Source organism: Tasmannia lanceolata, unplaced genomic scaffold (assembly GCF_043159265.1).
Source record: "Tasmannia lanceolata isolate RefF3 unplaced genomic scaffold, GAP_Taslan_0.1 ptg000011l, whole genome shotgun sequence".
NCBI classification, from domain to species: domain Eukaryota; kingdom Viridiplantae; phylum Streptophyta; class Magnoliopsida; order Canellales; family Winteraceae; genus Tasmannia; species Tasmannia lanceolata.
In genome coordinates, this window is record NW_027518688.1 from 14206374 (window position 1) to 14231215 (window position 24842).

At 39.6% G+C, this 24842-nt stretch overlaps 1 protein-coding gene and 1 long non-coding RNA gene across 2 annotated transcripts in view; one reads left to right on the forward strand and one right to left on the reverse strand.

Annotated features, from left to right (window-relative positions):
- Window positions 1–10412: 10412 nt before the first annotated feature.
- On the forward strand, window positions 10413–11997 carry LOC143886163 (uncharacterized). Its single transcript, XM_077390119.1, has 4 exons — window positions 10413–10962; window positions 11219–11356; window positions 11429–11570; window positions 11696–11997. The coding sequence occupies exons 1-4, from the start codon at window positions 10433–10435 to the stop codon at window positions 11852–11854; spliced, it is 969 nt and encodes a 322-aa protein (XP_077246234.1). The 5' UTR covers window positions 10413–10432; the 3' UTR covers window positions 11855–11997.
- A 4649-nt stretch (window positions 11998–16646) lies between these two features.
- The window catches only part of LOC143886164 (uncharacterized), a 65491-nt gene continuing 57295 nt past the window's right edge, over window positions 16647–24842 (reverse strand). Inside the window, exon 3 of the long non-coding RNA XR_013253692.1 lies at window positions 16647–16974. This is a non-coding gene — a long non-coding RNA (uncharacterized LOC143886164). The remainder of the gene's footprint in view (window positions 16975–24842) is intronic.

Genomic DNA, 24842 nt, shown 5'->3' on the forward strand with positions numbered 1-24842 from the left:
TGGTATGCATATAAAAAAACTTTGATTCCTCCTTGTAGTTTAGAATCTAGCCCACACAATCAAAATTTCATGGATCAATGCTTGATGCCTCACAAAAGCTTCCCAATAAGCAATGGTTGTGCAAACTCCTTTGTCGTTTCACAAAGCACCAAACAAACAATTGGCGAGCAATTTTGAGCAAGTTTAGTGTGTTGATTGAGACGTATACTAAAACTAGGCCAATTTGTAATATTCTTTATGTAGGCTTTTCATCAAACACCTGGGGGAAACATGGTTGGTTGTCTCTACAGACCTCAAGTAGCCAGTATCACTAGTACATTTTGTCGAACAATTGGGGTTGGGAAAGCTTTTGCAAAACAACAGCTGGCCAGTCTCACTGCCGCATTTCGTCGAACAGCTTAGGGGCGTAGTTGACAGGGTGTTTCTAAACGCCAAAACCCGCCAGAACCGTGTATTTCTCTTAGGCCTTTCCTCAAACAGCTAGGTGCGCCACAGCTTGATCATCCCAATAACAATAGCTGGTCAGACTCACTGGAAATTTCTTCAAACACCTAGAGCGCCATGGATGGAAGCTATTACAACCAAAAGCCAGCAAGTCTCATTGGAGCATTTCATCGAACATCTAGGGGCGTCCTTGCCTTGGCATTTCAGCAGCCCAAAAGTGGTCAGAACTATGTGCTTCTCTTCAGCTTTTCTACAAACAGTTTGTGGGTGCAGCTGCAAGTGCATTTCTACAGTTCAAGACTGCCCAAAACCGTGACCTTCACTTGGAACTTTCCACAAACACCTAGTGGGCTTCGTGGATGGAGCAATCTAGAAGCTAAATGCAGTCCAGACGTGGACCAATACTCTCACAGCGCCTTTGTGAGTTCCCTTGGCCACCGAGGCTGGAAGGATGATGCTTTGATAGCACTTGTAATGACCATTTTCTTCAACCTCTATAAAGAACATTGAACACTCAAGAAAAAGACTGCATTGCATTCATATAGCACTAATGGCAGCACTCCATTTAATATACCATATGCAAAAACACAATATAAAGATAGGTGGAAGATGGGCAATCTGAAGTTAATCTCTTCATGTATAAATTCAGTCACATACAAAAGATTGGGGGCATTACATGGAGGGATGTTGTGGAGAATATGTAGGGAAGGAGAAGAGTAGATGGGGAAGGATAGATGGTTGCCGCATCCAAGGGCGCACTACTCATGGAGGGGGTGTTCTCTTGAATGATTGTGGAAGATGGGCGATCTCCAAGTGCACACTGCTGCGAGGAGGATGGGGGATGGAGGATAGATGGGGTGGTCAGTGCACCTTCACCATGTAGGAGATGCACTATCTCACTACCACGGCTGATCGGCTACACTAGCCAACTTCATTTCGAGACAAGGAGATAATAAGCAAGCATAAGCCCTTTCCTTACCTATCCAACCCACTTATAACCAATACAAAACAAGGTGCCCATATCAAATCAATGCCTAAGCAAAAATGTCAAAGAGAGTGGCTTTTGCCCAATGCACACAGAAGGGGTGCCCCTATCATTTCAGTACCACTCTGAAACACTCCAAAGTATCATATCATATCCTCTTTGAATGCTATATGGCCCTTGGCGCCATGCCCTATAGAGTGACTCCCACTCCATTTGCCTCATAAGTAGGCCACCTCCGCATGATCCGGCCCCATGAATGATGTTCAATCACACAAAAATCTGTCCCATACGGCTCATCCATTCGATCCACAAACACTAGATCAATGTTTCTAAAAGGGAATATTATGTAATGACCCTTTTCTTCAACCTCTATAAAGAACATTAAACACTCAAGAAAAAGATTGCATTGCATTCATATAGCACTAATGGCAGCACTCCATTTAATATACCATATGCAAAAACACAATATAAAGATAGGTGGAAGATGGGCAATCTAAAGTTAATCCCTTCATGTATCAATTCAGTCACATACAAAAGATTGGGGGCATTACATGGAGGGATGTTGTGGAGAATATGTAGGGAAGGAGAAGAGTAGATGGGGAAGGATAGATGGTTGCCGCATCCAAGGGCGCACTGCTCATGGAGGGGGTGTTCTCTTGAATGATTGTGGAAGATGGGTGATCTCAAAGTGCTCACTGCTGCGAGGAGGATGGGGGATGGAGGATAGATGGGGTGCTCACTGCACCTTCACCATGTAGGAGATGCACTATCTCACTACCACGGCTGATCGGCTACACTAGCCAACTTCATTTCGAGATAAGGAGATAATAAGCAAGCATAATCCCTTTCCTTACCTATCCAATCTACTTATAACCAATACAAAACAAGGTGTCCATATCAAATCAATACCCAAGCAAAAATGTCCAAGAGAGTGGCTTTTGCCCAATCCACACACAAGGGGTGCCCCTATCATCTCCGTACCATTGTGAAACAGTCCAAAGTGTGTCCATACAATATCGTCTTTGAATGCTATATGGCTCTTGGTCCCACGCCCCATAGAGGGACTCCCACTCCATTGGCCTCACAAGTGGGCCACCTCCACATGATGCGACCCCACGAATGATGTCCAATCACACAAAAGATGCCCCAAACAGCACAATCCTTGCATTTCCATCCGGTCCATGATACTCTATCAATGTTATGAAAAAGGAACATTACAGTCCACGACAGAATGGTGTAGCTGAGCGCATGAACAAGACATTTTCGGAAAGAGCTAGATGCATGAGATTGAATGCAGATCTTCCAAAGCATTTTTGGGCTGAGGCAGTTAATATGGCATGATTTCTAGTGACCAGATCACCATATACACCTATTGACTTTAAGATTCTAGAAGAAGTGTCGACAGGGAGGACAATTGACTATTCTACATTGAGGATATTTGGTTGTTCAGTATATGTTCACATTCAGAGTGAGCAACGGTCAAAGTTGGATCCAAAGTCCAAGCCGTGTATATTTCTCGGTTATGAAGATGGAGTTAAAGGCTATAAGCTTTGGGATCCAGTTGCTCAAAAGCTAGTCATTAGTAGAGATGTGGTATTTGATGAAAGCCAAATGGTGAAAGGAAACAGTGGTGAAGAATCTCAGCAACAGACAGTTCATGCAGATGGAACCTCGATAGAGGTGGAGCTTAGAGATACAGATGCAGATCCTAAGCAAATTGAGGGTGTTGTAACACCTCAATCTGGCAGTAGCCAGGAGCCACAGAGGCAGCATGAGAGTCTTGCCACAGGCAAACCAAAGAGAAATACCAAAGCACCGGCCAAGTATGGTTTTGAAGATATGTTATCTTTTGCTTTAGTTGTTGGTACGGGTTACCCTTCTACTTTTCAGGATGCTATTAGCAGTGTGCAGCATGATAGGTGGATGACAGCTATGCTGGAAGAGATGGAATCACTCCAGAAGAACAACACTTGGGAGCTTGTTGAAAAGCCCAAGAACAGGAAAGTGATCGGGTGCAAGTGGATATTTTGAAAGAAAAAAGCTATATCAGAGAAGGAAGAAGAGAAATTTAAAGCTCGGTTGGTAGCTAAAGGCTATGCACAGGAAGAGGGGGTCGATTATAATGAGATATTCTCTCCGGTAGTGAAACACACATCCATACGTGTTTTATTGGCGATAGTTCTGTCGGATTTAGAGCTAGAGCAGCTCGATGTTAAGACAACATTCCTTCACGGTGAGTTGGAGGAGGAAATATATATGGAGCAACCACAGGGATTAAAGCAATCTCCCAGGTAATGGTACAAGCGCTTTGATTCCTACATGTTGCGGATTGGCTACACGTTGTGAGTATGATTGTTGTGTTTATTTTAGAGCTACTAATGATGGTTCTTTTATTCTCTTGATATTATATGTCGATGATTTGTTGATTGCTGCCAAGAACAAACATGACATTATTTCTCTGAAGTCTAAGTTGAGCGAGGAGTTTGATATGAAGGACCTAGGGGATGCAAAACGGATCCTTGGGATGGAGATCCATGAGACAGGAAAGCAAAGAAGCTATGGGTAATGCAGAAGAAGTATGTGGAGAAAGTATTGGAGAGGTTCAACATGTCAAATGCTAAGCCAGTTAGCACTCCACTAGCGAATCACTTCAGGTTGTCTGCAGAGCAATGTCCTACTACAGATGAGGAATTGGACTACATGTCTCGAGTTCCATATGCCAGCGCAGTGGGGAGCCTCATGTATGCTATGGTATGCAGTAGGCCAGATTTATCACAGGCAGTCAGTGTGGTTAGTAAGTATATGAGCAATCCAGGAAAAGAGCATTGGAATGCGGTAAAGTGGATTCTCAGATACTTGAAAGGAATGGCGGATCTTGGTATCATGTTTGATGGGCATTGTACTTCTACACAGTTAGTAGGATATGTGGATGCCGATTATGCAGGTGATTTAGATGAGAGGATGTCTACTACAGGTTATATGTTTACATTAGCTGATGGACCCATTTCATGGAAGGCGACACTTCAGACTATGATTGCTTTGTCTGCGACAGAAGCAGAATATATGGCAGCAGGTGAGGCAGCTAAGGAGGCCATTTGGTTGGGTGGTCTTTTTCGCCAGATGGGACTGAAGCAAGGAAGTGTGTTGTTGCATTGTGACAGTTAGAGTGCTATTTATTTAGCAAAGAATCAAGTGTATCATGCCAGGACTAAGCACATTCATGTGAGACACCACAAGATAAGAGAGTGGGTGGCAGATGAAAGTATTCACTTGAAGAAAGTACATACAAATGACAATGCATCAGATATGTTGACTAAGCCAGTTACAGTGACTAAGTTCAAGCATTGCTTGGACTTGGCCAACATCACCAGACATTGATGATTGGAAGGGCACCCCAACGAGTAGGGTGGGCACCTCATGCACAGGAGGTGCGGAGCTGTGTTCTTTAGGTGCACAGTAGATGGTACATTAATCTTCATGTGGCTGTAAAGCAAGTCAAAGGTGGAGATTGTTAGAAAGTTGCCTTGTTTCACAAGGCATGCTATTATCATATATAGCAATACCGTGTGGTTTGTGCAAAAACCCAAAATAGAAAGTGTCTTTAATATTCAATCTCTACAAGCAAAGAAAAAGGTATGTTCGGTTCTTCTTTGGGGCAAGAAAAGAAAAAGACAGAATGGAGGCAAGGCATCATCCTTCTTAGGGCAAAAATAGAGAGGAAGGTGAATTTTCTTCATGGTGCTCTAGCTTGGAAGAGAAGGGAAGAAAGGCAACGGATTTCTCGTGTGTACGAGAGGAAAGACAAAGCTTTATATTCTCTTGTATTTTCTACAAGAGAGGAAGTTAAGAAGGGGTTTTGAAAGGGTTACAAGGGAAGGGTTTGTGAATCGATCAAGTGTTGGATCGATTGAAGAATCTAGAGTAATCTTTGTATCTTTCTTGATTAGTGGAATATTTCTCTTGGATCGCCCGTGGACGTAGGCTTTGCCGAACCACGTAAAATTGTGTGTTCTTTGTGGGTTGCAATTGTGGTTTGTTATATCTTGCTTTAGATCGTGGATTTTGATCGGACCATTGTCCGTCGATTTTCTACACGTGGGATAGTCTTAAATCTGATTTTATTATACTATTTTACAAAAGTATGCTCTAATTTCATGGGTATGCTAATAAATATAAGCCAATGCATTTTTTAGTATCATATTTTTGTATTTTTCATATATTCATCTCTCTCGAGTATCGAGTTCCTCTTATCCTCTTCATTCTCTAACCATTGACCCTAAGTCTCTAGCACACTGCATCACCAATGCTTAGCCCACTGCATCACCAATGCTTTGGCTCATCCTCGCAGCTACCGATCATGCTCATGCTAGCCCTCTCCTTCGCCCTCTAGAATTTTAACTTTCTAAAATGTAAGTAAGACCTACTGAGACACTCTTTTTCTTTTCTTTGATGGGCAAACTACCGATTGTGCTCATGCTCGCCCTCTCCTTCGCCCTCTTGTGAGAGTTTTAACTTTGTAAAATGTAAGTAAGACTTACTAAGGCACTCCTTTTTTTTTGATGGGCAAGCTGGGGTTAGGCCAGACCCCTACCAGAAATATATTTAAGAAAAAGAATTACAAACGAGTATAACAAAATCTATCTCTATCATTATTTACATTACTCTCGGGGGGTGGGAAGGGATAGCTTCAATATCAGCATCAAACCCTTTAATTGGGCAGTCAATTTTTGAAAGGTAATTCGTTGCTCCGTTTGCCTCGCGCCATGAATGAGTTGTCTTCCACTCTTTTAGGTTGCCATACATTTGTCTTTAAGCTTAGCAGTAGCGGGGATTTTGCGCCATGGGCACATGATAGCCCCAGTAATAACTTTGACTTTGACTGCCACCATGGAATCAACCTCGATCTAGAGTCTAGAGGCTTAGTGTTGGAGGGCCAACTTTACACCCTTCACAATCACATCAATTTCAAGCTCATGAATTGGGGCTTTAGGCACGTTAGTAAAAAACAAGCCAATAACATCGCCACTGGGATTGCGAAGGAGGCCACCAATTGCAGCCCCATCAATAGCTGGCGACGCATCCGTATTGAGTTTCATGAATCCCTCTTCAGGTTTTTGCCATGATCAGGAGAGCTGCAGTGTAATGGATTTGAAAAGGGGGAGTCTGAAGTTAAGAGCAACTTGTTTACCCCGGAAGTTATCTTCTTCTTCTAGTTGCAGGAAGATGATACTGTTAGAAGGGTCGTATAACCCCTGGGCAAAATCGCTATGCACAGCGGAAGCTAATTGCTTAATATAATAATAATCTTTCAAAATTTGCCCTTATCTCAGGATTTCTAAGGACTATATTATATTTTGGTGATAAAATAAACAGATAAAAAACATACCTTCGTAGAAATTACTATGAAGAAGATCGTCTGCTTGATCTACTCCCCGAATCGCCAAGAACGAACTTTTCGCTGCGGACGCCGCAAGTTGATCAGATGTGATCATTTACAGATATGATCTAAATCAGATCTAATGGATGATATTATCTTAATTGTTTAATGGTTAAGAACTAGAAGTAATGGAGAGAGAGGACGTTTCTCACTTATGGGAGGTATTCCAAAAGTAATATTTCTACAAAAAAAAAAAAAAAACAAACGTCGATCCCTTTTTATATATTTAGTGTTTGTGTTTGATTTGCCTTTTAAAAACTTATAATATCTCACTTAGATATTATCTAAAACTAATTTTCTTCCTTTTTCAAATAGGAAGCCAATAAAGTGGGGATTCCATTTTAAAGAAAACTTAGACGTTATAGCTCGCCGAAGCTTTGGAAGTTGTGGGTTGCTTTTTTTGGTTGCAAAAAGATCTCCCGAACGATCTCACTTGATTATCTTTTAGTCTCTTTCTCTCTTTGCAGGAAACTTCTTTCTTTTTATTCTCCAAAAAAGATCCAAGAAAGATATGGACCAAGTTATTTTTTATTTAAATAATAAAATATTAATAACAATAATATCTTCCAAAACTACCCTCAAGTGTTGGACGAAATTGCATTTTAGGGCACCTTGAGTATGATCACCGATAGAATGTGTGATAGACTAGTCTATTTATGATTTAAGGTTTGGCCGTGGATACGGCTATTCCTCTCGGCCCAGATATGGTAGACTACAGCTCCCAGAGTAACTTTGATGGAGAGTCCGATTTGAACTGGATCATGACCAAGACACAGCAAGTAGGATCCGATGAACACTCCATTTCCAATCTGACCAATAAGATGTTTGAATTGATCATGACTGAGGCATGGTTGGATCCTATTTGAAGTGGATCTGTTGACACCCTAAGTAAGGGGAGCATGTAAGGCTCAGAAAACAAAAAACAATTCTTAATAGCTATTTTCTTTATGCTAATTTTTAAGGATTTTTTATGCCATCTCTTCTCAGGCCCAATCAATTCTCTCCATGTCTTTCCTTCTCAGCCCCTCTCACTTTGTTGGATCTACAAATATTCCATGGAATAATTTTTCATGGTGGCTAAAAATGGCCGCATTGAATCAAGAAAAAACATAGGAGATTTGATGCCTTGGTGCAATTCTTGATGCACATGGCCATCAGAGTCGATCCAGAGCCGATCCGGTACGTTTACTGTTGTAGCTCTTGATCAAATGCCTTTGGGTCTTATCTCAGACCATTTGGGCCCTCTTTGAACTGCAAGTGAAGAGCTGGAGCCATTTGTATGATTGGATTGTCCAAAATTTTTATTCTTTTATCTGTGATACATTGCATTATTCTAAGTCTATTCATGAGTGCTTATACTGTGTGCCCCACTTCATAATATGATCCAAACCCTTCATTTGTTGGGCCACAACAAAAGTAGGCTGTACATCATTAATCATCTCCATAAGATGATCCTAACCTTCCCCTCTATAGAGGGGAAGGTTAGGATCATCCTATGGAGAAGATTATTGGAGCACAACCAATTTACACTGTGGCCCAACAAATGAACGCTTTGGATCATCAGAAGAAGTGGGTGCCACAGTACTTTGTGAAATGTATTGTCTATCACACACACACACAAACCATATAGGATGATCCAAACCGTCCATTTGATGGGCCCCAACTTCAATAGGTTGTGCCCAGAAAATCATACAGGGGTGCAACTCGGGTTGGGTTGAGTTCATGTCAGGTTCGGGTTGAGGGTTTGGGCAACCCGACCTGAGTAAAACCTTATCAATTTTGTTTGTACGCTTAAAATTCGGGTCGGGTTGAACTCGGGTCTTGTTAGGTTAGGGTTGGTAAAAGGGGTTCCTCGGGTCAGGTCGGGTCGTGTTCGGGTTGGAAAAAAAAAGTTCCGATGATCCTATGCCTCGGAGGAACTGGATATTATGGAAACCTAGCTAGAGATTGCAGGGTTAGGAGATCATCCAATGGAAATGAATTTTTTTTTGTCACAACCTACTGAAGCGATGGACGGTTTAGATCATCCTGTACGGTACTTATATAAAAATACTGGACAATATACAGGCTTACACCATATAAAATCAGTTTCATTTTCATCACACGTTTTTGAAAGCAATCGATGTACGCGAAGTTCCAATGCAATCAAAGCTCACTCAAACCGGCCCCATGCTGATAACAGTTACAGACGGCGAACGTGTTCAGTCACGGAAGATCTCCAAAATCTATAACTCGCCGATATTTCACTAAACAAGAAAATCCCACTCATTTTAGTAGCACCACTCCATCTTTTCCCTACCAAGTTCTCCATTTTCCTTCTTGAAATTTACAATTTAATCATTACAACCAAATATTGTGTAACTCCGTATAGTCCGTATGGTCCAGTATTTTTTCCAAAAAGAACAGTACGGCTTACCCCATAGGATGATCCAAACCGTTCATTTGATGGGCCACGGCATAATTAAGTAGGTTGTGCCCCGAAAATCGTTTTCATAGGATGACCCCAACCCTCCTATGTATAGATGTTTCCACAATGCGTAGTTCTTCTATAAATCGGAGGGCTAGGATCATCTTATTGGAATAATTTTTGAGGCACAACTTATTTACGACGTGGCCGATCACATGGACGGTTTGGATCATCCTATGGTGTAAGCCATCCAGTTCTTTCTGAAAAAGAGTGGACTATAATGGCTTACACAATGTAAAATCTCATTTGTTACATTTTCGTTTTCTGGAATTTTATATGGTGTGCCGTATTTATTCCAATATTTTTCTAAAAGTATTGTACAGCCCACTCCATAGGATGATCAGAACTGTCCATTTGTTGGTCCACAATATAAATTGAGAGGGTTAGGATTATCCTATAGATTTTCTACTAAGAGGCTGCAAATTATGGAAACTACAGTAGGAGGGTTAGGATTATCCTATGGAAATGAATTTTGGAGCACAAACTATTTACGTTGTGGCCGGCCCATCAAATGAACGGTCTGGATCATCATGCTATGGTGTGGGCTGTACATCCCTTTTTGAAAAATAATGGACTTTACGGGCTTACGGCTTTTGAAATGTCCCATTTACAATTTTACATGGTGTAGGATCATCCTATGGAAATGACCAGAGGGCTAGGATCATCAATGGAAATGATTTTCGGGGCACAACCTATTTACCTTGTTTTCCATCACCACATGGACGGTTTGGATAATCATATTTTGTGGTACGTAATCTCTACATACATTGCCATGAGAAAATACACATCTACTTGTTATAAAGAAATGAGGTGTATATACAGATTTCCCATGTATATTAGCAAAGTTCTTGAGAGCATGTCTCTCAAGCATTTAATGAAAGCAAATATACGCTATCATTGGGTACTTGTCTCATTCTCCAACGAAATCCATGCATTAAATTACAGGTGTAAGGTAATGATGAAATCTTCCTATCTACTCTGCCCCCTCACATCTCTCTTTCACCCTCTATTTCTCACTATAAAATGATATAAAACAAGCAACAAAATCCTCACCTCCTTGTCCTCTTCCAAAACCCAGTTCAATCACTTTCTTCCATTCATGGCAGCTTCTTTACCCTTAAACCCGGAAGCTCAAATATTCACCCCTCAAACCACCTCCTTTACAGATTCTTACCTCCCTTTAACTACTCAAAACCCTTATTTTTCACCTCATCCTTTGCATACTTTTTCTGGGTTTCCTCTTATGGAAACCCCTCAACCTCTTTCTATTTACAACAATAACTTGTTTGTCTATGTGGGTCTTCCTTGGTTTGAGCAACCAAATAAAACCCAATTCTATGGATTGTGTGACAATGTTTTAGCACTTGAATCTTCCTCTTCTCAGGTGGAAAGGAATGTAATTCCTGAGGTAGAAGAGCAAGAAGGAGATGGAGTTAGGGTTAGAGGTCGTAGACGTGTAAAGCGTAGAGAAGAAGGGAATGATCAAGGGCATGAAACTAAGGGGAAGAAGATTTGGAAGGCTAAGGAAGGAAAAGGAGGGAATTCCGACCAAAAAATACAAGCACAATCTTTAGGGTTTGGAGATGGGATGACTACCCTTATGATAAAGAATATCCCTAACAAATATACGTGGGTTTTGCCCTCTCTCTATTGATGTTCTTACACAAACACTCAACTTTCTCTCTCTCTCTTTTTTTTTTTTTTTTTTTTTTTTGTGGGTTATTGTTTTCTCCTCTTTCTTGGTTCTCTCTCTCACTAATTTTTTTTTCCTCCTTTCTCTCTAATATGGAACACATAATTTTGGGTCTCTCTATCAATCAAATTTTGGCTTTTCCCTATGTTTCTTATCCTTTTTTTTTTTTTTTTTTTTTCTGTTTTTTTATAGCAAGGAAATGTTGGTGGACTTTCTAGACCAGCACTGCCTAGAAGAGAACAACAAGATAATGAATATAGAAGAAGAAGAAGAAGCAAAGAAAGATTTCTTCTCTGCATATGATTTCGTTTATCTACCTATCGATTTCCGGTATGATTTTCCCATATGATTTTTTATCTAACATCTCTCTCTCTCTCTCTAAATATGATAAGGGTTTTGTAGGAGTGGGTGTAATCTAGGCTATGCATTTGTCAACTTCACGGATCCTAGAGCCACAATACTGTTACGTCGAGTTCTCCATCACCATAAATGGGCCGTTCTCGGATCCAAGAAAATCTGTGAGATCTCGTACGCAAGAATTCAGGTACGATTAGGCTATAAAAAAAGTTAATATTAGTAGTTTTTGATGGGTCTTTGTAGATGAATAATTCACATGTCTTTAAAGCTGATAAGCCCTCATATTGTACTTTTCTTTTATTTGAAAATCAGGGTAGAGATGCACTGGAAAAACACTTCGAGAAGTCTAATTTTGCATGCGAGTCTGAGGAATTTCTTCCTGAATGTTACACCCCTTATCGTAATGGTTCCTGTCCTTATCAATCCCGTACGCTTGGGAAACTTTGGGACCTTAATATTTTGTGTAAATGAAAAAAATAGACGTATGTTGTTAGTGTTGTGTATATGGAGTGTTGGAAGAAGGAAGAGATGATGTTATAAGTGTTTTTTTCATGTGATATGTATATGTATAGATAAATGTAGTTGGATTGAAGCTTTTATGGAAGGTGTTGGATTTAGAGGTTTCATACCTTTCTCTTACTCTATGGAATGAAAGAATGAATGTGAATAAATGTGATCGAATTGTCGAAAAATGATATTTCCACCTCCTTTTTCCTGCATTTCTACTTGCCTAGATTGCTTTTAGACCACTTGAGTGGGTTTTGCATGGTTGAAGTATCCGGGTAGAGGGGATTTGTTGGGTTCACTTTCTTTGATTCAGCAACTAAGAACAAAAGTAAAGCAGATATGTACTTATTATCCCTTCTCTTCAGGGAGTGATAACAGAGAAAGCAGGAACATGCGTGTTTGGTTGCCAAAAAAGTAGGAATTTTTGAAGCATTTGGACAGGATTGAACTTCGTTTGATTCAAACGAATTTCACTTCAAGGCAGAGTAAGTCATTTACTTTGCAAAACTTCTATTTTGGAATACCTTTGCTCTCTGGGATTTTGATCTTCTGTGTTGTGTTGCAATGCTATATCTCTCCTTACCTCATTAGGAGGGAAATTGTTGCAATGGTATATTTCTTCTTTTGACACAAATTTTTTATTGTTGCAAACTTGCAATAAGTGATCTAGTATCGCAATATATTGCCAAAGCTCTATCTCGTTTTTCTTTTAAATCAAATAACATTCTCCGTACCCGTAGTGTTTGCCATATTGCACCTGGCCCTGGCGTGATTTCAGTTTCTGCACTTATAGAACAACACACTTTTATCTTTCTGTTGTCCATGATAACATACGTAAAACAAAGACCTAATGCAAAAGGTGTAGTGTTTTTCTCATGAGCTGCACATCTAGTCCAATCACTAACAAATTAAGTAACAAGTGCATCTTGTCCGATAACTAATGATATAAGTAACAAGTTTAAAGTCATTAACTTGACTAAGTAGCAAGTTTAAAGTCATTAACTTGACTATAACTGATCCCATAATTCATTGTTATTCAGACGCTTCTTAAAAGTTTAAAACTCTTTTTTGATGTTCAACGTGATGTTTACTTGAAAACCATGCATAAATATTGTAAGAAAGCTTGCAACAAACCTTAACAAACATTACATCATGACTTGTATGAATTAAATATATAAGCTGGTCATGGTTTTGATTTCTTGTGCATCTGTTTTCTCAACCCCATCATCTAGTGTGAGCTTTTCATTAGTGTTTCTTTGGAAAGTTCCCTAATTTTGCACCACTCGATGGGAATGCAAAAACAATGCAAAAACGGCAATGTTTTTAGGTTTTTCTAAAACCTCAGGTATTCGCTTGTGGGTTTTCTCTTGGGTTGCTTACGGTGTACGGTCTCGGGTTTAAGAAGCAAGAAAAGGGTTGCGGGTTTATGGGTTTTGATTTAGTCCATTGTAATTCTTGTATATTGTTTTTTTTTCATAGTAGAAGATTGTGTGTCTTGCTCGTGGACTAGGCTTGGCCAAACTACGTAAAATCTTGGTGTTCATCTTGTGGCTTGATTTTTACTTTTACTTTTTCGTTTAATATGTGCACGATCGGATCAGATTGCTTGGCGGATTTTCTCAACAAGTGGTATTAGAGCCGAGGTTGGAGCGATTGTCGAGGCCGGGAGGAGTGATCGTGGGTGTTGTGGTTGGATCAGTGCTAGAATGATCTTTGGAAGTAGAAAGATTGTTCAGGAAAGATTCTTGTTCGAGGTGGGTCGCTACACCGTGAAGTGTGGAGTAATCTGAGATGGCGGTAAAATCAAGTTCTACTCAGTTCAACATCGATAGATTTGACAGAAAGGACAGTTTCACGCTATGGAAGATGAGGGTGAATGACATCCTAGTTCAGCAGGGCTTAGCGAAGGCGTTGAAAGGAAAGGATGGGAAGCTGGAGAAGATGACGGGTGCTGAGTGGGAGGACATAGAGTCGAAGGCGGTCAGCATGATTTGACTATGTCTGGCAGATAGCGTTATGTTTAACGTTATGAAAGAAGAAGATACGCTTAAATTATGGGAGAAGTTGGAAAAGCTTTATATGTCAAAAAGCTTGGCCAACCGGCTGTATCTGAAGCGGCAATTGTACGGGCTGAAGATGCAGGAAGGCAGAGATCTTCTGGAACATATCACGGTTCAACGGGCTTGTGGATCAGCTCCACAAGGTTGATGAAAGTTGAAGGAAGAAGACAAGGCCCATTTACTTCTTACTTCTCTTCCTGATTCGTATGAAAATTTGGTGATGACTTTATTGTATGGTAATGATACGATAAAGATGGAGGAAGTCACGGTGTCGCTCTTATCGAATAAGATGCGAAAGAAACCTGTTCTTGGTGAAAGGGAAGAGCATGGGTTGGTTTTTCATGGTGGGAATAAAAGAGGAAGGTCGTTTGATAGGGGATCTGGTAAAGGCAGGTTAAGATTCAGGGTCAGCGGAAAGGGCGTGCAATGTTACAGTTGCAAGGAATATGGTCATATCAAGCAGGATTGTCCAAAGCGAGCTGACCAGGTGAATAAGGGTGCGATGAATATGGCGGTGATAGATGAACAGAGCGAAGAGTTTGGAGATGTGCTCTCACAGTCTCCACAAGCAATCACACTTCTCATAATGAGTGGATTTTAGATTCGGGTGCTCTGTTCATATATGCTCCTTGAGGGAATATTTTGATACATGGAATGAGACAAGGGCGGGTGTAGTGTCCTTGGGTGACGGGTCTCCTTTGTGACGTCATGGGAGTTGGGACATTGAAGATCAAGATGTTCGATGGAGTGGTTCGTACTTTGGGTGGTGTGGTGTATATCCAAAAGATGCGTAGGAATCTAATGTCTCTTAGCCGGTTGGACTTCAGAGGTTGCAAGATTTCAGTTGCAGGTGGAGCCATAAAAATCACACGACGCTGTTTGGTTTTGATGAAAGGAGAGAAATGTGGTGGGTTGTATCGTCTGGTCGGGGACATAGTAACTAGTGTTTCTAAAATTTAGATGATTAGTTGGAAACAGAGTGGTAGCGCGTGCACGCGTAGGGTCTCTTTTGCAGTTGCTGAGAGACAGGTTTCCAGGTTGCAGACGATGGTGATAGGATGACAGTACCTGTGTTTGGGAAGATGGTTCGAGATCCCTCTCTAAGGTTTTGACTGGGTGAGTCAACGGGTTGGCAACTACACATGTGCATTGTGGCCGTATTGATCGAATCGGGAGGAGTCTGAACTAAGGTCATTCGAAGGTGTGTAGCTAGTATTTCGGAAGGCCAATGGTGGTTTATGGTAATAGCGGACCGGTGGAGACATCAACAGTAAATTTTCAGGTGGCTAGGAAATAAGCCAAGGGGAGATTGTTGGGAAAGTTGCCTAATTTCCCACCACTCGATGGGAATGCAAAAAGGGCAATATTTTTAGGTTTTTCTAAAACTCAAGTGATATAAACGAGAGATGTTTTTATTCTCTCGTTGGGAGAGACAAAAACGAGAGAGAGAGAGAGAGAGAGAGAGAGAGAGAGAGAGAGAGAGATTGGGTTTCTTCTTGGGTATTCTCTTGGGGCTTTTTCTCGGGTATTCTCTCGTGGGTTTTCTCTTGGGTTACTCTCGGTGTATGGTCTCGGGTTTGAGAAGCAAGGAAAGGGTTGCGGGTTTGTGTGTTTTGGTTTAATCCATGGTAATCATTGTATATTGTTTTTCTCATTGTGGAAGATAGTGTTTCTCGCCCGTGTAGTGGGCTTGGCTGAACCACGCAAAATCTTGGTGTACATCTCGTGGCTTGATTTATTACTTTTACTTTTTCGTTTCATCTGTGCATAATCGGATCGGATTGCCTCGCGGATTTTCTCAATAGTGTTCATGAGTGTTGTTGCAGAATTACAATCCAACATATGGCATATTTTCAACAAATCTTGAGCTTGCTGTTTCAAGAGAACTGCTTTATATTTTGACATAGCTAAAATATTTGGAGAGTTTGTGTTTTCCTTTAGAAAATAAATCCAAACCATTTGGGTGTTATCATTAATAAATATAAGAAATGGATTTGCTAGCGTCCATTGCGGAAGGCATTTTGTGGATGGTCTGTTGCTTGTGAGCGCTGCCACTTCATGAAGACAAAATCTGTTGAAAAGTGAGCTTGCGTGGCTTCTCTCACATGCAACAGAGCATCCGCGAAATGCCTTCTGCGATGGACGCTAGCTAATAATATCTACTTTCATGAAGTTGTGTCATCAGACTGCATAAATTTGCTTGTACAAGCAATAATGGCCAATTCACTCCAAGATTTTTCCAACTTTTTTCTTAACTAGTAAAAATGCACGTGCGTTCCACGTGAGAGCCATTTAGATTGTCCTTTAGTATTTAAAGGGCTTGTTAGAGCTTTTTGGGAACTGTAATAACCTTTGACAGCCATTTAAATAGTAAATACTAAAAGACAAGAAGCTTTCGTGGAATATCAAAAGATTCCAGCGGTGATTCATTTCTGTATAAATATTTCAAGTTTGAGGAATGGTACGTCAATTGGTTGTGAGCCGCTTCAAAATAGTCAGAATTTTACTGGACAATGTATTTTTTTAAAAACAATTTATTCACTGCTTCAGGTGTTCAGCGAAAAAAGAGTTGATTAAGGCAACCCACTGAATTTTATTGGACAATGTGTTTTTCAAAAAATAATATATTTCCAATTTCTTATTTTCACTGTAAAGAAATCTGATTTTTTTTCACTATCAGATGTTGAATTAGAAATGTGAGAAATCCAAATTACAATGCAAAAAAGGGCTGTAAATGTGAGAAATCCAAATAAAAATCTTCTCGGCATCCAAACGGGCCCTAATAGGATTTCATTTTTAAAGGAGAACTGAAGATTTATTACAAAATCTTTATATTGGTTTGAAATTGGTCTGAGAATTACCAATTTTCATTATTGCGAGTTTTTCCTACTCATGAAGCATCCTTGTCTGTCGTCAAAGCTTTTGATTTCTGCTATGTCATTGATGAAATAAACACATCGAGAAAACTGCACTTAAAACGCCTTTGGGAGAAGCTTCCGCTTGACGCTAGCATTCCTCTTTGATCTTAACAAAACAAACATAAGGCAGTGCTATTAAAGTCTACATCTAAAATATGTGCATTCAAAAAATAAGAGAGAGTAAAATGTAAGCTAAGTTTAGGTGATGAAATATTTTAAGAACAAAAATAGGTTCTCATGTAGAAGAAATAGACAGAGTGTAGACACCCCATTTTGCTCCGCCTTAATCAACAAAGAAGTTAGTGTTCTTGTTATCAGTATTTTCCAGTGTTTTCCATTCCCGTGTCTGTCCCTTACGCTTTCTCAATCTTTCCGATCATTTCTGCTGTGTTTCGCATTTTCTCGCTAAGGGTGAGAAGGGTTATTCATGAAAATCCGAGCAAGAGAGAATTTGGATCCGTTTGGTGGGCCCACCATGAGCATTTGTTTAGATTTGGATCAAACAGGGGGCCCGCGCATTGTAAAGGCATCTTTTGTGGGTCCCACCAAGAATAAGACAAATAAAAGAAAGCTTATTAAAATTGTTTGTGAAACGGCTAAATGAGCAAAGTCTCTTGAGCTCTCTTTCTTTATTAGAAAAATTATTTTGAGGGGATCCAATGAGAAAAGGAGGTCACCAACCGTCACCCTTATAATATAAAGAGAAACATTGTTGGACTTTAGCTTCTCCTCTCATTTGAAATATGGCAAAATGATTGCACATACAACACTTCATGGAGGGGTAGTTTAGTAAAGCTAAATAAAAAAAAGAAAATTTGAATGAGTCCATACGGTTTTTAACATGGGAGAGGGTGCGGTGTTGTTTAAAATAACAATTAAAAAAAACAAAAAGAAAGAAAGAACAGAGAAGCTTGTTGTGGTTGAAATGATAGCATTTGATTTTCTCTCTTCCCTCACATGGAGCCACACAGTTTTTTAATATAGAAAAGAGTGTAGTGATGAGTGCATCACATTTGCTAAAATAAAAAATTGGCTTTCTTTTCAATGTTGAAGAATAAATACCCCATAGGCTTTTGCTGTAAAGAAAAGAAAAAAAAAGGAAGGACGGGGGGTAACCTTCTCACAGTTGGGGGGGACCGAACAAGCTCTCTCACCCTTTTAGCTCATCTCTCCCCTCCTCAACAATGGCCTCTCTCTCTCCTTGTTGAATTATCCTTGGCTCTTGGCTGATCCCAGGTGTTCTCTCTTCTCCAAGTAAGTATTCATTATACTTAAGCTTTGATTTCTGATTCGCATGTTTCCTGATTTTTTCATTGCAATTATTTATTCATTGAGTTTTGTGTTTCTTTCTTTCTTAATTACAAAGCATGTCCTCTGTTCTTACTCTTTAGAATCAAAACATCTAATGGATTTTGAATTCCATAAGCTCTTGCCAATTCTAATTCTTTTGGGGCTAGTAATAATTAAATAAAGAACACTAAAAAAAAAATAATTTTCGAAACCATTGAATCTCTGCAACTTAAGCATCCAATTCCACAGCCATCCGAAACCCAATTTTGGGGCCTCTTCCGAATTGATAATCAATGCCCCACTCCCAATTGAAAAAAATAATAATAAAGCCCAACTTCCAATTGACATCAACAGCTCATGTTTTTGCTTGATAATCACAGCCCACTTCAATTTGTCACACTACCCACCTCTTTAATTGATAACCACAACCCTTTTTTTAAATTAAAATCTACAACCCATCTTGTACAAATGATAATCACAGCCCCTTCCACTTTGATAACCACAGCCCCATTGCAAATTGATAAATAAAGCTCAATTCCTTTGATATCAACTGCCCCTCATTTTATTTGATAACAATATCCCGCCTTTTCGATTGATATTCTCAGCCACTCCATGATCCATTAAGCCATGCATCCCATTTAATACCCTCATCCGAATCCCTCAAACCTATCTCAACTGAAACATAAAAAATTAATTAAGATAAAAATTGAAGCACATACAAAAATCTAAAAAATAGCATATAAACCAAAATAAAACAAAATTAACAATTAAGAAAGAAAAATCAAACACAACATAATGAGACGAAAACCCATAGGCACAACATAAAATGACAAAATTGAGAACAAGAAATAATAGGACAAAACGTCGTGGTGCCAATATCATTCCCGCTATAGTGCTGGCTGCCCATTTTGTGACCAGATTTCGAACCTCTAGACCACAGATTCATAGAAAATGATAAATTACAAAGTTGTAGCCATATAAATTATCTTTCCAACGCATGTTTGTACATTCAATTTGGCCAAGCGGTTAAAGAGTTATGACTGTTTTAGTGGGCTGCGTTTGTTAGATCTTTTAATGGTCAATGTTTTGTCGAATATGTGAAATTGTCAAAACATGTTTGTATTAATGTCCTTTTCCAAACAAAAATTAAAATCTATTAATCTAAAATACACCAATCTTAAAAGTCACTAATCTAAAACAAACCAAACCTAAAATCTGTTAATCTAAAATGCACCTAACTTAAAAGTCACGAACCTAAAATTCGCTCACTTAAAAAATAAAATAAAAATAAATAAAAATAAATATACTAATCTAAATCTGTTAAAAGTCATTAACCGAAACACCACTAAAAGTTTCAAGTTAAACCAAAACCTTCTAAATAAACAACTCAAAAGACACAACACACATTAAAGGCCTCAAGATAACTAAAAGCCTTCGAGAAAAACTTTAAAAGACTCAACCAATCCAGAAGAATTGGAAATTCCTGAGCTTTGGATTCAAAATTCCTTTAGGAACCCTTAGAGCCCAATTTAGGAACACTGGTGTCGTGTCGTGTCGTGTCCTAAGTTTTAGGGAGTCTTAAGTGTCAAGAAGTCCTAGAGTTAGGAGTCCAGCCTCATCACGGACGCTTGCTATGTATAGCAACCGTACCATAGGTCTAGTTACACTAGTCACCCAATCTTTCCTTAAGACAAGCCTAGTAAACTAGGATGTAGGCAAACCTGCATTAGTCTAAGGGACAACTTGCATTCAGATAAGAATCATATAGCATCTTAGATGAAATCCTAAGATAATAAAATCCTCAACTTGAATTAAATAACTTCTCCTAAAACTGTTGAAACAGTCAATCCCGTCTAGGTCGGTGTCCTAGTTGAGTTAGGCATAAGTAGCTTAGCTTAGGTGCACCGAACTACGTCGACTCTGATCCCAGTGAGGCTTGGGTACGTAGGCAGCTTGGATGTCTGACGGCATACCACCCGCGAGTCGGCACCACAACAAATTGTGGTGTTTTGTATATTAATTTTCTTGTAAATACTTAATCAAATCAGTTAGGGTTTTCCATGAAATTAGAATTCTAGGAGAACTTTCACTTAGAATGAATCCAGACAAATTAATAAATCAAGATACACATCTAGGATTCACATTGAAATTAGATTCTAGGATGCATGTCACTTAGTTCGCACATTAACATAGAGTTGAATGAGCCATTTAAAATAAATTTAAAAGAGTTAACTTTTGGAATCGAAGACCGATTATCGGGCAGGAATGGTGCATGTGGCGGATAACTCCCCATACCTTCCATTCTCGTAACCAGGTAGCGAGTCTAGATTTCTGGTTAATTATGGGTCCTAGATCCCACATCTAGGTGGCGACTCTGTCAGTCTCTTTCGTGTGGAATTCGGATTGCCTTAGTGATCCCAAGTCCACAGGAAAGATGAATTCAAATCAATATTAAAATGCACACGCCAATCGCGTGGGTACGAGAGACCACGAGAGAGGCGCGGCGGCTCGCGCCCCGCCCCTCTCGCGGGATCATGTCCCACAGTCTGGCGACTCTGCTGGGGACCACCTAACTTCATTACAATTCCAAAGGATAACTCATTTGAATCTATTTTAACTGGCTCATGAAAACTCTATCTCTTTTATGCTTGTTAGATTAGTTTGTCTTATTTTATTTTCTCATCACATTTTACTCGAACTTAATTTAATAAAACCTGAAGGCATCATAGATTGCGCGAACTTATTGCACACACTTACATCACTTGCATCTAAACCCTGCATCTCACATGCACACACATCCTATTTTAGGAACCCGGAGTGTTATCTAGCATGGTTGACTGGGATTTCATCACCTGGTGCCTCTGTGCTAGAGAAGCATTCCACCCTTAGCCTAGTACCTTTATGGTACGTAAACGGATCTCTTGTTCACGTACTGATACGCCGGACACTGGTACAGTATATCGAACAGGGATTCGCGCTAAGGGAACTCTTGGCCTTACCCCTAGATTAACCCACACATGCATGTAGTCTACGAACACATGTGCATCACGTGTGTAAGCCTAGTTTAGGATATCTTACCCATTTGTGTCTAGATTAGGCCGTAGTCCATTTTCCAATGGCTACGATCGGTCCTTAGATACACGAACAAAGTCATGAGTCGAGATCCTCTCTCCACTCCGCTAGATTAGGAGTAAGGTTGATGCCTTCAGGTAACACTGATAAAATGTGTGAAGATTAAAAAAATTTCCCTTTGGGGTTAGGATATAAATCCCATCATTTTCAAAGATCTCATAGGATTAGTCATTCATGATCTATCCGTTGAAAATAGTCCTATGCAATCTCACATTTTGATCATGTGTCTATCATTTGTCTCTTGTGGGATTCGATTGTGTCTTCATTGGCGGAAATTGTGTCTCAATCATTTGATCGTGCAATCTTGATGATCCAATCTTGCCTGTACCCTTGGTCTCTTCCTCCTCTAAGGGCAACCTTTTTCAAGAATATTTCTGCTAAATCCTTCAGAGTTTACTCTCATAATCCTTGAACTAAGGGCATTCCCCTATGCGAATCTGTCATCATTGTCATGTCTTGGTCCTTTAGGATTCATTCTATTGTCCCAACTACTTGTGAACCAGCTTTCGCCGAGCCTCCGAAGCTAGACAGTTGCAGCAGTTAAAGTTTTAGTCATTTATTATTTTATGTTGAGTCAGTCACCATGGTCAGTACAATTGTTGAGTCCGGTCTTACAATTAAAGGTCAATGCCTAGTCCAGGCAAGTTATCTTTTGATTTTTCTATTTTAGGGTCGTGAATCCTGAGCATGTTCAGAATAGGTTGTCAGATGTAAGAGCTTTCTCTTTAAATGAAATTGGAAGTCCCAATAATTCACTTGTGTCCGTTTCTTAAGCGTGCTTCTGATCTTAAAATAAGACTCCCTCCTCGAATGAGGACAAAATTGACGAAACTCCACTTGAGTCACAACGATTACTTGAACAAGAGGAGGAGCGCCAATCTCAGCCTTTCAAAGATGAAATTGAAGTGGTAAACACTGGCACTGAAACCTTGATCCAGTAAATGCCGATTGAAAATACATTACCCTCTGAAGAGTGTAAAGAATTGGTAAACCCATTTTGAGGATAAAAAGATGGTCCGGTAAGCGTTACCATTAATGCCAAGAGAAAGACCCAGATAGAAGGTTCAAGAAAGAATGAAGTGAATATCATATGCTATGCAAGGGGCATGGAGTGGAAACAACTTTCATATTTCCAATCAATGACCTTGGTTCTTAAATCCATAACATGAAGCCATCAAATTCGAGATAAGAAGTTCAAGAGCAAGCATTGAAAAGTGATCATCAGATATCAAGAGTTACAAATCCATAGATGGAGGATGTCGAAGAACAAGTTTCGCTCTATGAAAGTCGAAGGCGCGTATTAGAATCTTGAAAGAAGAAGATCTATTATCTCTTACCTGGAAATGCCGTCAAACTCCGTAAAAAAAAAAAAAAAAAAAAGAAGAAGAAAAAAATAAAAATAAATAATCAGTACCAGAGGGACTCTAGTAAACTAGATCGACTCCCAATCTGAACATCGGAAGGCCTTCTTTGGCCGAAAAAAATCCCAAAATCGGAACCCAATGTCAAAACAAATACCTGTTTGCAAACCCTTTGAGCCTGAATGAAATTTTCTTGAAAACCCATCAAACTAGGGGCATTCGCCCCGAACTACGCGAGACCTGATCCCTACACTGGGGTACGTAGGCAGCTCGGTTAAACTGAGTTCGGTCGATTCAAAAAAAAGAAAAAAGGAAAAGAAATGTAATCGTTCCAAAAAAAAAAGAGGGACCAGTTCCAAAAGAAGAGAGGTCAATCATTCCAGAAAGAAAGAAAAAAAAAGGAAAAAATCAATTAACCTTCAAACAATTTATCTTCAAACTAGGGGCATTCGCCCTGAACTACACACGACCTAATTCCTACCTTGGGATATGTAGGCAACCTGTTCACAGGTTCGGTCGAAATCTTTGTTGAGCCTTAAGCCATTCTTTGAAAAGCCCTATCCTACCTATAAAAGTCCTTCTGGTGTTCAGAACTAATGAGCTAGGTCCCGAGACAAAAAAAAAAAATGAAATGATGATGAATAAGAAAAAGAACGGAGTTTGAAGATCTGCTAGACTGAAAACCTGAAAGGGCGGTCTAGGCAAAATTTAAGATCATTCCCCTGCTAAGTTGAAAACCCGAAAGGGCGGCTTAGGCAAAAGCTAAGGGGATAGCCTGCTGGATCAAAAACCTAGAAAGGTGGTTCAGGCAAAAGTTAAGGCTAGCGCGGTCCGCCAAGTCAAAAACCCTGAAGAGGTGACTTGGTCACGGTAAGAGAATCGATATAAGAAGGCTACAGCCGGTATCAAGACTGAAGATCAACTGAAGTTCAAGCAAATTCAAGTGACATCCTCAAAACTGGGGGCATAGAAGCTAAGCAATCTTAGGAGTGGTAATTAAATCCTTGGGGCATTACTGTTTTAAAGAAAAAGTCCAGTGTTTATTAATTGAGAAACTACTCTTTGAAAAGATAGACTTATCGAACAAAGCGTTAACTAAGTCAGAAGCATTACTGTGTCTGTCAGTGCAGTCAGTCAATCTTTGTTATTCTAAGTTCACTCATTCAAAGCTCCTCAATCCTTTGAGTAGTTCCTTTTATCTAAGTTTTCTCTTTAAAAAGAGTCAATCGTCGTCCTTGTGTCCAAACTAATGCAACTGTCTCGGTGAAGGAGGCCCGGCCTCGTCAGCTCATTGCGATTGTACCTGAAAGAGCTCGAGAATCCAGTCAAACAGCTTCAGTTCAAAGATGATTAACCCAGAAGAATTCAGAAGTAGAAACATCAGAAAGCCCAGCTTCCGTAAAAAGATCATACCCCAGGAAGGCATCTTAAGCTTGGAAGAGCCTCAAATGCAATGATGGTCGAGCCAATTTCTCAGAAAGATGAACCGTTAAAATTCAGAATTTCCTTCCAGTTAGTTAAATACTATCCTGGTCAAGAAATGTTTATCAAGAGGCAAGTCCCACTTTTCCATGATTATATCCAAGAGAGCCGTTGTTCTAGATTACCAATTTCAAGTGTCTTGTTCAAGGTTTCAGTTATCCAAATCCCCAAAGACAGGACCAGCTGTCCCTTTGAGAAAAATCTTGTTGAAGTTTCATAAAAGTGTTCCTAATCCATTCTGGTTAGTAATGGTTCTTCGTTCCTAAGATTTGCCGTCTCATCATACGTCAAAGTCTTGGTTTCCAATATCTTTACCGGGCACGATCTATAATATCCCCGATTTCATTGAGTTCAAAAAAAAAAAAAAAATAAAAAAAAATCCAAATTCATCAAATCCAATTCTACGTCAAATTCATGAAAAATCCAAAATTTATCAAAAAAAAAAATCCAAATTCATCAAATCCAATTCTACGTCAAATTCATGAAAAATCCAAAATTTATCAAAAAAATAAAAAAATAAAAAAATAAAAAAATCCAAAATTCATCAAATCCAATTTTACGTCAAATTCAAGTTCATTAAAAATCTCTAAATTCTTCGGTGTTGAATTCATCAATCAAAGCTATCTTGTTTCCTTGAGCCCGTTTGTGAACGGCGCCTCATTTCTCGAGTCCATTTGTGAATGGTCTCGTTTTCTCCTGGAACCCGTTT

Excerpts from the sequence above, each read along its gene's own strand:
- LOC143886163 (XM_077390119.1), top strand. The coding sequence starts at position 10,433 with ATGGCAGCTTCTTTACCCTTAAACCCGGAAGCTCAAATATTCACCCCT. Across the intron at positions 10,963-11,218 it reads AATATCCCTAACAAATATAC|CAAGGAAATGTTGGTGGACT; the intron begins GTGGGTTTTGCC and ends GTTTTTTTATAG. Across the intron at positions 11,357-11,428 it reads TATCTACCTATCGATTTCCG|GAGTGGGTGTAATCTAGGCT; the intron begins GTATGATTTTCC and ends AGGGTTTTGTAG.